This window comes from Lathamus discolor, chromosome 10 (assembly GCF_037157495.1).
Source record: "Lathamus discolor isolate bLatDis1 chromosome 10, bLatDis1.hap1, whole genome shotgun sequence".
Lineage (NCBI taxonomy): Eukaryota > Metazoa > Chordata > Aves > Psittaciformes > Psittacidae > Lathamus > Lathamus discolor.
The window spans coordinates 7010952-7025029 of record NC_088893.1 but is presented as its reverse complement, the minus strand read 5'-3'; the positions used below and the strand labels follow the sequence as shown (position 1 = coordinate 7025029).

The window sequence follows — 14078 nt, the reverse complement described above, 5'->3', positions numbered from 1 at the left end:
GGCAGGAGCAGTCAGAGAGACTACCCCAGGGGCAGGCACTTTCCGTGCCTCTGCAAGCACAACCACCCTCAGCATCGGCTCTTTGGACGGATTCTGCCCCGCTACTGCGTGTCCGACCTCGCCTTTTGGGCGGCCACGCTGTGCACGGCTCGCCTCCGGGACGTCGCCAGCGGCGGACTCTGGGCAGAGAGAGAAGCCGCGGAGCAGGCGCCGGCGATGCCCGGCGCTCGGGATGCAGCGGTGGCCCCGCGGGGCTCTCGGCCCTTCTGACCGGCTCTGTCGTCCCCGACGCGGTGTGCCCGCACCCTGCAGCGGGGCCGCAAAATGGGTGACCGCCCGGTAGCCGCTTGTGTGCGCGCGGGTCCGTGTGCCGGGGCGAGCCGACAGCGCGAGCAGCGGGCGGCGACGGGCGCAGTCCCGCCTCGGGCCGCAGGGTGGTGCTGCCGGCCAAGGCGACGGAGAGCAGCTGCGAGAGGGGAGTCGCCTGGGCCCCCACTGGCTCTACCAACCCCGCCGAGCACAGCAGAACCCAGACCAGCAGAGCCCAGACCAGCCTGGCAGAGCCGAGCTGGGCAGCGGAGGCTACCAGAGTCCCGTTCCATCGACTGCCGGAATACGGCGGCAGCGCTCCGGGCCGCCAGCCGGACTCGGACAGAGGAAGGGCGCTCGCCGGCCGTTCCGGAGAGCTGCTGCCGGGCACCGCTTACCGCAGACGACTGCGCGGGTGATCCCCGACACGGAGGCTGTCCGCCGCCCCGCCATGGCGACCGCAAGGCAAGTGCTCTGTCTCTGTGCTTTCTTCTCCCTGCCGCACGCTCGCGCCGAGCCCATCCGCTACTCCGTAGCCGAGGAGAGCGAGAGCGGCTCCGTGGTAGCCAACGTGGCGGAGGACGCGGGGCTCGCCCCGGCGCAGCTCTCGGCTCGCCGCGCCCGTCTGCTCTCCGAGGACGGCCGGCAGCACTTTCGCTTAGACCCGGGCACCGGCCGCCTCGTCGTGGCCGAGAGGCTGGACCGCGAGGGGCTGTGCGGCCAGTCCGCTACCTGCACGCTGCCCTTCGAGCTCCTGCTGGCAAACCCCGTGCAGTTCTTTCGTGTGGAGGTGGCCGTGGAGGACATCAATGACCACGCGCCCGTTTTCCCGGAGGAACGGGTCACTCTTAAGATACTGGAAAGGAGCGACCCTGGCTCCCGTTTCCCTCTGCAGGGGGCTCGGGACCTGGATGTTGGGAGCAACACCATCCAGGCTTATAGGATCTCTCCTGACAACGAGTACTTTAGTGTCGCTTTTGGGAGTCAGATTAAGGGCAAGAAGTATGTAGAATTGGTCTTGGAAAAGCCGCTTGACAGAGAGGAGCAGGCAGAGATGGCTTTCAATCTCATTGCCATAGATGGGGGCTCTCCACATAGGAGTGGAACCACACAAATCCACATTGTCGTTCTAGATGTAAATGACAACTCTCCCATCTTCTCACAGGAGCTTTATGTTGTGCAGATTTTGGAAAACGCCCCAGAGGGCTCTGTGGTTCTCAGAGTAGTGGCAACTGATAGTGATGCAGGAGTTAATGGGGACATCTCCTATCAGTTCATCCAAGCAGACCAGAGCTACTCATCATTCATGATAGACCCCATGAGTGGTGAAATTAAACTCACAAAGTCTCTGGACTTTGAGGTGACAGAGAATCATGAGCTCAGTGTTCAGGCCACTGATGGTGGGGGCCTCTCAGCAATTTGCAGAGTGTTGGTGGAGGTGGTGGATGTGAATGACAATGCGCCGGAGCTGGTGGTCAGTTCCTTCAGCAGCCCCATCCCTGAGAATGCATTGCCTGGGACAGTGGTCGCCCTCTTTACTGCCAGGGACCGGGATTCTGGTGCCAATGGGAAGATCTCCTGTGCCCTTGAGGACCAGCTGTCATTCTCCCTGCGGGCTGCCTATAAGAATTACTTTGAGCTTGTGACTGTGAGTGCGCTGGATAGAGAGGAGACGGCATGGTACATCCTGACAGTCACAGCAGCAGACGCGGGGTCACCTCCTCTCACAACCACCCAGACCTTCACAGTGGACATCTCCGATGTGAATGACAATGCACCTGTGTTCAACCAGACATCGTACACCATGTATGTGCATGAGAACAATGTTCCTACAGTGCTTGTTGGGACTGTTGGTGCTGTAGATGCCGACATGGGGCCTAATGCCAAGGTGACCTATTCCCTGGTCGCAGCTCACCCTACAGAGCAGCCTCCCTGCTCCTGCATCTCTGTGAACTCTGAGAATGGGGATGTGTTTGTGCTGCGGCCCCTGGACTATGAGCAGGTGAGGCAGATCGAGTTCTTGGTGAGTGCCTCTGATGCGGGGTCACCTCCTCTCAGTGTCAATGTCACCATCTGCCTTGTTGTTGTAGACGAGAATGACAATGCTCCACTGGTGCTGTACCCCTCACAGGACAGCAGCCCTGCATCCAGTGAGCTGGTGCCCATTTCGGCTGAGGCAGGCTACCTCATCACCAAAGTGGTGGCCGTTGATGCTGACTCAGGGCAGAACTCATGGCTCTCCTACCACCTGCTGAGGGCCTCTGATCCTGGGCTGTTTGCAGTGGGTGCCCAAAGTGGGGAGGTGCGACTGAGGAGATCAGTGACTGAGAGAGATGCTGTGAAGCAGAAGCTCGTCATACTGGTGCGAGACAATGGTCAGCCACCACTGTCAGCCACTGCAGCACTGAGCGTACTTCTTCTCAGTGACTTCTCGGATGTGCGCCTGCCACACAGCAGCCTGGTCACAGAGGATGAGGGCAGCTCCCTGACGATGTATTTAATAATTTCCTTGGTCTTCATCTCACTCCTCTTCCTCGTGTCCACAGCAGCCTTCATCACTCACAAGGTGTGCAAGAGAAAGGAACTGAAGGATGGGCATGTGCTTTATGGTGCCAGCAACTTGCAGACCAGCCTGGCTGATGCGGCTGCTGCAGGGACCCTGCCCCATGCCTATTGCTATGAGATCAGCCTCACAACGGGCTCAGGCAACAGCGAGTTCAAGTTCATGAAGCCCATCCTTCCCAGCCTGCCACCACAGCTCCATGCCACAGATGGGGTTACCAACAATAAACAAGATTTTTCCTGTGGCCCTGGTACTTCAGGGGACGTGGAACCAGACAATGCTGGGATGCTTTCTGCAGAGCAGTTCAATAGTCTTTCTTTTAACTAGCATGTTGTTGGCACAGATGCTTCACATCTAATGACAGTAAGGATCCTTGCTAGGACATGTGGTAGTGGGACCTCTAGAGTAAATCTGTATTTACAGTTGGCATCAGTGACTTCCTACAAAGTGAGGAATAATATTGACTTCTCTGACAGAATAAAACCCAACAAAAGAAACTGAGGCTGCCTCATTTAGGAAACAGCATGTTTCACATCTTTTACAGAGGTGAAAATAGTTCTGAAATGCTTTGAGAATGGTTTTAGTTCCATGACCCCAGCTATGATCTCATCTCAGTTGCTGGCAGGCAAGACCGTGGAAAATTCCTCTGTGCTGTAACACAATGGTATGGTCAGGCAAACTACAACCTCACTGAAATGCACATAGCCCTTCTTGTGTGTCAGGAAAGCAAGGATGGTTTGAGCACTGTGTGACGATGTGGTGTGAGTACATGGCTTTTTCTCCTCTGGGTTCTAAATTTCTCTGTCTCAGATGGGAGGGCTCTGTGTGTCTTTCCTTCTGGGCACTGAGTCTGTCCATACAGTGGTTGTGTGTCTGCTTAGGCTGCACAAGGTCTACACATCACAGCAGGTAGTTGCGCACATCCAGCCATTGCACATCATTTCAGTGAAGCAGAAAATGTTTTGACCTTTTGAGTGCATCAGTCTTCTTTTCATTAAGGGAGAGCAGTAAAACACTTGAGGTCTTCCATTGGCCCATAAGGGGTGGTTGGGTGGGCTGTCTCCTTGAGATTGCACAGGGAATACAGCAGCACAAATGGTGTTGGGATAAAACATAATGGACTAGACCAGACCAGGCAAGGCTAGACTAGGATATACTAGAAGTATGTCGTGGTTTAAGTCCAGCTGGCAGCTCAGAACCATGCAGCCTCTCGCTAGCTCACTCCCTCCTTTCTTTCTCCCTCCACTCCTGGAGGGATGGGGAGGAGAACTGAAAGAATGCAGCTCCCACAGGTTGAGATAAGAACAGTCCAGTAACTAAGGTATAACACAAAAATACTACTGCTACCACCAATAATAATAATGATAAGGGAAATAACAAGGGGAGAGAATAGAATTGCTCACCACCTGCCAACAGATACTCAGCCCAACCCAAGCAGTGATCTGGGCCTTTTGGTTAACTCTCCTCAGCTTATTTACTGGACATGATGTGCTGTGGTATGGAATACCCCTTTGGCTAGAGGCTCATTTTGGGTCAGATGTCCTGTCTCTGCTTCCTCCTGGCTTCGCCTCCTCCCTAGCAGAGCATGAGACTGAGAAAGTCCTTGGTCGGAGTAAACATTACTTAGCAACAATTAAAAACATTGCTGTTATCAGCATTCTTCCCAGGCTGAAAGTCAAGAACACAACACTGCACCAGCTATTAAGAAGGAGAACACTGACTGCTACTGCTGAACCCAGGACAAAGTACTTCATTTTGGATGATCTTCTGTTCCAACTATCTGACTGCTTCAGGGCTGACCAAAAGTTAATGTTTTAAGGGCATTGTATAAATGCCTGCTCAGCACTGACAGGCTTGGGCCATTGACCCCCTCTCTAGGAAGCCTCTTCCAGTGTTTGACCACTCTTTTGGGAAAGAAATGCTCATAATATCAAGTCAAATCCTCCACAGGTGTGTCTTTGAACTGTTCCCATGCATCCTGTAGCTGGATATGAGGGAAAAGAGCTCAGTGCCTCCCTCTCCACTTCCCCTCCTTAGGAAGCTGACCCTCACATGCTTCTTCAATTGGAGGAATCAGCACAGCACATAGTACTCAAGGTGAGGCCACACCAATGCTGATAATTATGTCTTGCATTTGATGTCCACAGGATGTGGTTTGTCATCTTGGCTGGAAGGGCACACTGCTGGCTTGTGGAGCACAGGAGCAACCTCAACAGTTGCCTTTCTGCAGGGCTGCCCTCCAGCCTTTGCTTGCCCAGTTTAGACTAAAATCCAGAAAAACATTTGTTCCTTTCTCTTCATCAATGAGGCAGGTGACCTTAGACCTCCATATTTTGTCCAGGAGCTGAGGTGAGACCAACTGGTCTGTAGTTGCTTTCATGAGGAAAGATCTTTCCTCATGACCTTCTTGCAGACTGCAAGAACATTGGCTAGTATCCAGCCAGGAAGATCAGGGGACTGTCCTCTGTGACGGGACTGGGCAGCCCAGGGGGCTAACAATTAATTTAAAACTTGAGGTAAGAAAAGCACCGTCTTCTCTACTCCTTAGTCCCTGTTACTCAGGGAGGGACCATCTTCCACAAGTACCAGTCTAATGTTTTCTTTCAAACTCCTCTTGCTATGAACATGCTTAAAAAGCCATTCTTGTCGTCTAACACAACACTGGCCAGTTTCAACTGTGATTGAGTTTTGGCCTCTCGGCTCTTCTCTGTTCATATATGAACCACAGCTCTGTAAGTTTCCTGCAATATCAGACCTTGCTTCCAGATGTCATACCATTTCTTTTTTTCTCTGGAGCAACACAAGAAGATCCCTGTTGGGCCAGGCTGGCTTCCGACCCAAAAGCTTGACTCTTGGCACAGTGTGGTTGCCATCTAACAGACTGTAACTGTACAGAGTAGTGAAAATATGTTCCTTGTCCTTTGCTGGATTGTAGGGAAAATCCGTAAGTTGCTTCAAGAGACTTTTTCTGAAGGTAGAATTGAGATGAAGTCAGAAAAGGGACTTTGGGTTTGGCCTTGTTATTGTTGTTTCTGAATACAGGCGTTTCTTGATGGGAGCAGAAAGATGTATTGTTATGATTTTCTGTGTTTTTTATTAGACAAATGCATTCTCCTTTTTCCCTTTTCTTCTTTCACTCTGTGATCTCTGAGCATTGTCTTGCCTTTCCTCTTAAGAAGGACTGTCACACCCATGTATAATAGTGGACTGTTTGAATGAAGGCAACATTGCACAGGATATTTGGAAACCCTCACACTGTGGTGTGCTGCAGTTATGAACTGTACTCTTGTAACGCAGGATACCCTTGTGTATAAAAACAAAATAAAGAGAACATCCAAACGCTTTGTGTGAAGCCAGTTGTCTTTGTAGAGCTGTTCTTTCTGGGAAAGCTCTGTCACAGATTCTAAAGGGCCAGGAATGTTTTCCCTGTGTTGTCCCATGGCTAAGGTAAGGGTGATTGGGTGCATTTCTTGAGGTGGGGGATGTGGCCAGCAGAGCAACTTCAGGCAAGCTGTGGGAGCATAAAATAGCTGGCAGGCCTCTATATTTCTCCTCAGTACTGACCACCTGGCTGGGACGGGGCCCAGTTGTATTCAGATTGGGACAAAATGACCCCTAGACTCCCAGAGGCTGTGGCTGTGCAAGGCCCTCTCCAAGGCATGGATATTAAGAGAGTGGCCTTCCCAACTCTTCTGACAGCTCCAGCTGCAGATAGCAACTGTGAGGCTCTCCAGCATAAAGTGTTTGTGACACTAAAGGTGTAGTAGTTTCAGAAGATGAATGTCACAAAGACGGCATCCCTGTTGCTTTGAAAGTGTTTGGTGGAGCTCCAGGAGGTGTGCTTTTGGTGAGCAAAACCAGCGACCAGGGAGAAGCTTCTCTCCAGAAATGTCTCAGTCTTCACTGGCAAGTGCTCCAGAATCAATGCCCAAGTCACTAAGGGCAAGTCATGGACTCTGATAATGATGAATAACCTGCTATAGAAGATCAGGTTTGAGACCATCTAAAGAAACATGAAGATGCAGTAATTCATGGGACCTGAAGAGATACATGCGGCCAAGCCACTATCCATCATGTTTCAGAATTCCTTGTAGTTGGGTGAAGTTCATAGTGACTGGAAAATCAGAAACATAACCCCAGTTTTTACAAATGGAAAAAGAGTCAGAGAACTACAGGCCCATGAGTCTCACCTTGATGCAAAGAAAGATCATGGAGCATATTCCCTGGAAAAGCTCATGTAAAATAAGGAGGTGATTTGTCACCACCAACATGGCCTCAAGTTTCTGACTAATTTGGTGGCCTTCTACAATGGGGTTGTGGCACTGCTGGATATGGGAAGAGTAATTATGTTACGTACCTGGACTTGTGCGAAGATTTGACACTGTCCAAATGACACCCTTCTGCCTAAACTGGAGAGATATTTATATGATGGATGGACAACTTGGTGCATAAGGAATTGCAAGGATGATTGCACTCAAAGATTAGTGGTTAGTGGTTGTGTCTAAGTGACAAGTGGTGTTGGTTGATGCACAGCTAAACTTCCCTGACACAAAATGGAGCCATTTCCTCATGTTCTGTTACTTCTGATGTGGGAGACAATAGCTCCTGAAACTTTGCTACAAGCGTTGGTTGTCATCTGCTGTGTTCAGTTGCACAATTCCTTTGGTGGAAGAAGAAATTCTGCTCATTGTAAATGAGGAACCTGTAGGCAGCACCCACTTGCTACTGGTGAGAAAACAGCATTCCCGAGGCCACCTCGAAGGCGCCCTTTAAAAAGCAACGACTTCCTTTAAGAAGCGTTGCGGTGGGCAGGAGCGGTCAGAGAGACTATTCTGGGGGCAGGCACTTCCAGTGCCTCTGCCAGCACAACCACCCTCGGCATCGGTCCGTTGGACGGATTCTTCCCCGCCTCCCGACACCTCTGCCCCTCTCCTGCGTGTCGACCTCGCCTTTGGGCCGGCCACGCTGTGCACGGCTCGCCTCCGGGACGTCGCCAGCGGCGGGCTCTGGGCAGAGAGAGAAGCCGCGGAGCAGGCGCCGGCGATGCCCGGCGCTCGGGATGCAGCGGTGGCCCCGCGGGGCTCTCGGCCCTTCTGACCGGCTCTGTCGTCCCCGACGCGGTGTGCCCGCACCCTGCAGCGGGGCCGCAAAATGGGTGACCGCCCGGTAGCCGCTTGTGTGCGCGCGGGTCCGTGTGCCGGGGCGAGCCGACAGCGCGAGCAGCGGGCGGCGACGGGCGCAGTCCCGCCTCGGGCCGCAGGGTGGTGCTGCCGGCCAAGGCGAGGGAAGAGCAGCTGCGAGAGGGGAGTCGCCTGGGCCCCCACTGGCTCTACCCAACCCAGCCGAGCAGAGCAGAACTCAGCCCGGCAGAGCCGAGCTGGGCAGCGGAGGCACCCAGGGCCCCGTACCAGCCGCTGCAGCGACAAGGCGGCCGCGCTTCAGGCAGCCAGCCGGACTCGGACAGAGGAAGGGCGCTCGCCGGCCGTTCCGGAGAGCTGCTGCCGGGCACCGCTTACCGCAGACGACTGCGCGGGTGATCCCCGACACGGAGGCTGTCCGCCGCCCCGCCATGGCGACCGCAAGGCAAGTGCTCTGTCTCTGTGCTTTCTTCTCCCTGCCGCACGCTCGCGCCGAGCCCATCCGCTACTCCGTAGCCGAGGAGAGCGAGAGCGGCTCCGTGGTAGCCAACGTGGCGGAGGACGCGGGGCTTGCCCCGGCGCAGCTCTCGGCTCGCCGCGCCCGTCTGCTCTCCGAGGACGGCCGGCAGCACTTTCGCTTAGACCCGGGCACCGGCCGCCTCGTCGTGGCCGAGAGGCTGGACCGCGAGGAGCTGTGCGGCCAGTCCGCTACCTGCACGCTGCCCTTCGAGCTCCTGCTGGCAAACCCCGTGCAGTTCTTTCGTGTGGAGGTGGCCGTGGAGGACATCAATGACCACGCGCCCGTTTTCCCGGAGGAACGGGTCACTCTTAAGATACTGGAAACGAGCAACCCTGGCTCTCGTTTCCCTTTGGAGGGGGCTCAGGACCTGGATGTTGGCAGCAACAGCATCCAGGCTTACAGCATCTCTCCCGAAAATGAGTACTTCAGCATTGACTTTGGAACTCAAACTGAGGATGCCAAATACATTGAACTCGTTTTGGAAAAGCCACTCGACAGAGAGGAGCAGGCAGAGATAGATTTCAGTCTCATTGCCATAGATGGGGGCTCTCCCCCCAGGAGTGGAACCACGAAAATCCACATTGTCGTTCTAGATGTAAATGACAACGCTCCCGTATTCACACAGAAGGTTTTCATTACACGAGTTTTGGAAAATGCCCCAGAGGGCTCTGTTGTTCTCAGAGTAGCAGCATCAGATCGTGATGCAGGAGTTAATGGGGACATCTCCTACCAGTTCAGCCAAGCAGGAGGCCAGAGCCACTCGGCATTCAAGATTGACCCCATGAGTGGTGAAATTAAACTCACAAAGTCTCTGGACTTTGAGACAGCAAAGAATTATGAGCTTAGAGTGCGGGCCACTGATGGTGGGGGCCTCTCAGCAATTTGCAGAGTGTTGGTGGAGGTGGTGGATGTGAATGACAATGCACCGCAGCTGGTGGTCAGTTCCTTCAGCAGTCCCATCCCTGAGGATGCATTGCCTGGGACAGTCATTGCCATCTTTACTGTTAAAGATGAGGATTCTGGTTCCAATGGGAAGATCTCCTGTGCCCTTGAGGACCAGCTGTCATTCTCCCTGCGGCCAGCCTATAAGAATTACTTTGAGCTTGTGACCGTCAGTGCACTGGACCGGGAGGAGACAGCACGGTACATCCTGAAAGTCACAGCAGCAGACGCGGGGTCACCTCCTCTCACAACCACCCAGACCTTCACAGTGGACATCTCCGATGTGAATGACAATGCACCTGTGTTTAACCAGACATCGTACACCATGTATGTACGTGAGAATAATATTCCCACAGTGCTTGTTGGGACTGTTGGTGCTGTAGATGCCGACATGGGGCCTAATGCCAAGGTGACCTATTCCCTGGTCCCAGCCCACCCTACAGAGCAGCCTCCCTGCTCCTGCATCTCTGTGAACTCTGAGAATGGGGATGTGTTTGTGCTGCGGCCCCTGGACTACGAGCAGGTGAGGCAGATCGAGTTCTTGGTGAGTGCCTCTGATGCGGGGTCACCACCTCTCATTGCCAATGTCACCGTCCATCTTGCTGTGGTAGATGAAAATGACAATGCTCCATTGGTGCTGTACCCCTCACAGGACAGCAGCCCTGCATCCAGTGAGCTGGTGCCCATTTCGGCTGAGGCAGGCTACCTCATCACCAAAGTTGTGGCTGTTGATGCCGACTCAGGGCAGAACTCATGGCTCTCCTACCACCTGCTGAGGGCCTCTGATCCTGGGCTGTTTGTGGTGGGTGCCCAAAGTGGAGAGGTGCGACTGAGGAGATCAGTGACAGAGAGAGATGCTGTGAAGCAGAAGCTGATTGTGCTAGTGCGAGACAATGGGCAACCACCACTATCAGCCACGGCAGCGCTGAGTGCTCTCTTGCTCAGTGACTTCTCGGACGTGCGCTTACCGCACAGCAACTTCGCTGCAGAAGATGAAGGCGGCTCCCTGACAATGTATTTAATAATTTCTTTGGGTTTTGTCTCACTCCTCTTCCTTGTGTCCACAGTAGCCTTCATCACTCACAAGGTGTGCAAGAGAAAGGAACTGAAGGATGGGCATGTGCTTTATGGTGCCAGCAACTTACAGAGCAGCCCGGTTGATGCAGCTCCTGCAGGGACCCTGCCCCATGCCTATTGCTATGAGATCAGCCTCACAACAGGCTCAGGCAACAGCGAGTTCAAGTTCCTGAAGCCCATCCTCCCCAGCCTGCCACCACAGCTTCATGCCACAGGTGGGGTTACCAACAGTGAACAAGATTTCCCCTGTGGCACTCTCACTGCAGAGGACGTGGCACCAGACAACCATGGGATGTGTTCTGCAGAACAGTTCAATAGTCTTTCCTTTAAGTAGCATGGTGTTGGCAGAGACGGGAAGGGATCCATGCTAAGATATGTGGCAATAGGACCTCCAGAGTAAATCTGTATTTACAGTTGGCATCAGTGACTTCCCATGAAGACAGTGACAGAAAATACTGACTTCACCTACCAAAAAACCCCAACCAACCAACCAAACAAAATGTACCAATCCAACAAAACAAACTAAAGCTCTCTCATTCAGGAAATCGCATGTTTCTGCTCTGTTGCAGACATGTCTGAATTGCTTTCGGATTAGGATTAGTGCCAGGACCCCAGGTAAATTCTGGTCTCAGTTGCTGGCAGGCAACACTTCGAACCAATTCCTTTGTGCTGTAATGCAATTGTGTGGTGGTGTAGACTTCACTCAAATGCATATGTCAGGAAAGCAAGGGCATTGTGAGTACTGTGTGACAATGTAGTATGATCATAGGGCTCTTTCTTCTCTGCATGTCTCTGTCTGAGATGTGTGGGCTCTGTATTTTTTTCCTTCTGGTCACTGTGTCTGTCTGTACAGCTGTTGCGTCTGCTTATGCTGCACAAGAGCTACACATCAAAGTAGGCAGATGCTCCCATCCAGCCATTGCAATTCCAGCCCAGCATGAAGAAAGATATTCTGGATTTTTAGTAGAAAAATCTCATAGTCTGTAGGGGAGAGCAGCAGAACAATTTTTTTCCTTTGGAACTCCACAGGAATTCCCCTGTTTGGCCAAGCTGATTTTCTGGCCCACGTGCTTGAATTTTGGCACAGTGGAATTGCCTTCTAGTAGACTGCAACCATACAGAGTTATGAGAACATGTTCCTTAAGGAAGATTGTAAGGAAACTCTACAAGTTGCTTTAAGGAACTTTTTCTGAAGGTAGCATCAAGATCAAATCTGAAAATGAACTCTGAGTTTGGTATCGTCATTGTTCCTGGATTCAGAGGTTTCTTGATGGGAGTGGAAAGCTGTTATGCTATGATTTTCTGTGTTTTTCTCTTAGAGCATTTGCATTGTCCTTTATGTCTTTTCTCCCTTTGCTCTGTGACTACATTTGAAGGCTATCTTGCCTCTTCCTCTTAAGGAGGAATGTCACTCCCACATGTAATTAAGAGAAGATTGTTTAAAAGAAAGCAGCATGACACAGGATATTGGGAAACCCTCATGCTATGTTGTGCTGCAGTTATAAGCTGAGCTGTTGTAACATGGGAGACCCTTGTGTGTAAAAGCAAAATAAAGAGAACACTTGAATGCTTTGTGTGGAGCCAGTCACATTTGTAGAGCTGTCCTTCCTGTGAAAGCTCTGTCACAGTTTCCAAAGGTCCAGGAGTGTTTTTTCCATGTTGTCCCTTGGCCAAGTTAAGGTTGAGTGGGTACAGCTCTTGAGTTGGGAGATGTTGCCAGCAGAGCCTTCAAGAAAGTTGTAAGGAGCATGGAATTGCTGTCAGGCCTCTACAGGTCTCCTCGGTACTGACTGTCTTGCTGTGACAAGGCAAGTTATATGCAGATCAATACCAGGCCTCCTCCTTCCCAGAGACCCTGGGTCTGCTTTGATGTCTGCAAAGCAGGGAGGTTGGGAGAGTGACCTGCCCTACTCTCCTGACTTCTGCAGATGGCAACTGTGCGGCTTTCCAGAACAAAGTGTGACACTGAAAGTGTAGAGGTTTCAGAAGATGGATGTCATACAGATGGCATCCCTGTTCTTTTGGGAGTGTTTATGGGGTTTGTGGGAACTCCATGAGGTGGGCATTTGGTGAGCAAAACCAGTGACCAGGGAGATGCTTCTCTCCAGAAATGTCTCAGCTTACACTGGCAAGTGCTTTAGCATCAATGCCCAAGCCACGAAGGGCAAGTAATAGACTATGAGAATGATAACCCACTGTAGAGAAGATCAGGTTTGAGACCAGCTAAGGGAACATAAAGGTGTAGAAATACATGGGACTTGAAGAGATGCAATAGTTAATATATTATCCATCATGTTTCAGAAGTTATGTCAGCCAGGATAAGATCCCAGTGACAGAAAAATGGGAAACATACCCCCATATTTACAAAGAGAGAAAGAACCAAGGAACTACAGGCTGATCAGTCTCACCTTACAGCTCAGCAAGATCATGGACCAGATCTCCATGGAATGCGTGCAAAGGCTCATGGAATGTAAGGATGTGATTGGTGCCTGCCAACATGGTCTCACTAATGTCCCTGAATAATTTGATGGCCTTCCACAATGGGGTCATGGCATTAGTCCGTAAGGGAAGACCGAACGCTGTCATCTACTTGCACTTTGGCAAAGACTTGACTCTGTCCCGCATTACATCCTTCTTCTTAAACTGGAGAAGTATCTATATGATGGATTTACTTGGAATGGGTATGGAATTGGAAGAATGATTGCACTCAAAGATTTGTGGTTAATGGCTCAATGTCCAAGTGACAAGTTGTGTTGGTTGATGCAAAGCTACACTTGACCCAGCAATGTGTGCTTCCAAGATAAGAAGGACGTGGATCTGTTGAGTGAGTTGGATTGAGTCCAGACAAGGACCATCAAAGATGATTAGATGGCCGGAGCAATGCTCTTATGAGGAAACCCTGAGAGAGCTGGAGTTGTTCCGCCTTGACAACAGAAAGCTCAAGGAGGCTTTAGAGCAGCCTTCCTAAAGGGCACGTACAAGTTCATGTAGTGATAGGACAAGTGGATATGGCTTTAAACTGGAAGTGGGTAGATATACATTAGATATTATGGTGAAGTTCTTCCTTGCAGGATTGGTAAGGCATTGGAACAGGTTACCCAGAGAAGTGATGGATGTCCCATGTATGGTCAGGTTGGATAGGGCTTTGTGGAACTTAGTGGAATGTTTCCCTGCCCATTGCAGGGCAGGTTGGAACTAAATGATCTTTAAAGACCCTTCCAAACCAAACCATTCGAGGATTCTGTGATTTTATGACATGCAGAGGACTACAGCTATCCCTTCTGCATGGCTCCACTAATCATCCTGAGTGAAACAGAATAATTTGAGTTGGTAAAGATCCCTGAAACAAGTCCAATAATTAACACTGCTAAAGACACCACAAAACCATGCCCCAAAGTGCCATGTCCAGGGATGATGACTCAACCACTTCCCTGGGAAGTGTTTGCAAAAGCTTGACAACCCATTTGGTGAAGAAATATCTCCTAACACCCAATCTAGACCTTCCTGGCACAGATTGAGACCATTCTCT

The 14078-nt window shown here is 51.4% G+C and overlaps 2 protein-coding genes across 2 annotated transcripts; both read left to right on the top strand.

Annotated features, from left to right (window-relative positions):
* Nucleotides 1-484: 484 nt before the first annotated feature.
* Nucleotides 485-4001, top strand: LOC136019899 (protocadherin beta-15-like). The gene has a single exon (XM_065690526.1). It carries the CDS (start codon nucleotides 761-763, stop codon nucleotides 3197-3199), a length of 2439 nt encoding a protein of 812 aa, XP_065546598.1. The 5' UTR covers nucleotides 485-760; the 3' UTR covers nucleotides 3200-4001.
* Nucleotides 4002-8335: 4334 nt separating this feature from the next.
* Nucleotides 8336-12311, top strand: LOC136019901 (protocadherin beta-4-like). Its single transcript, XM_065690528.1, has one exon. It carries the CDS (start codon nucleotides 8442-8444, stop codon nucleotides 10881-10883), a length of 2442 nt encoding a protein of 813 aa, XP_065546600.1. The 5' UTR covers nucleotides 8336-8441; the 3' UTR covers nucleotides 10884-12311.
* Nucleotides 12312-14078: the final 1767 nt, after the last annotated feature.

Excerpts from the sequence above, each read along its gene's own strand:
- LOC136019899 (XM_065690526.1), top strand. The coding sequence starts at position 761 with ATGGCGACCGCAAGGCAAGTGCTCTGTCTCTGTGCTTTCTTCTCCCTG.
- LOC136019901 (XM_065690528.1), top strand. The coding sequence starts at position 8,442 with ATGGCGACCGCAAGGCAAGTGCTCTGTCTCTGTGCTTTCTTCTCCCTG.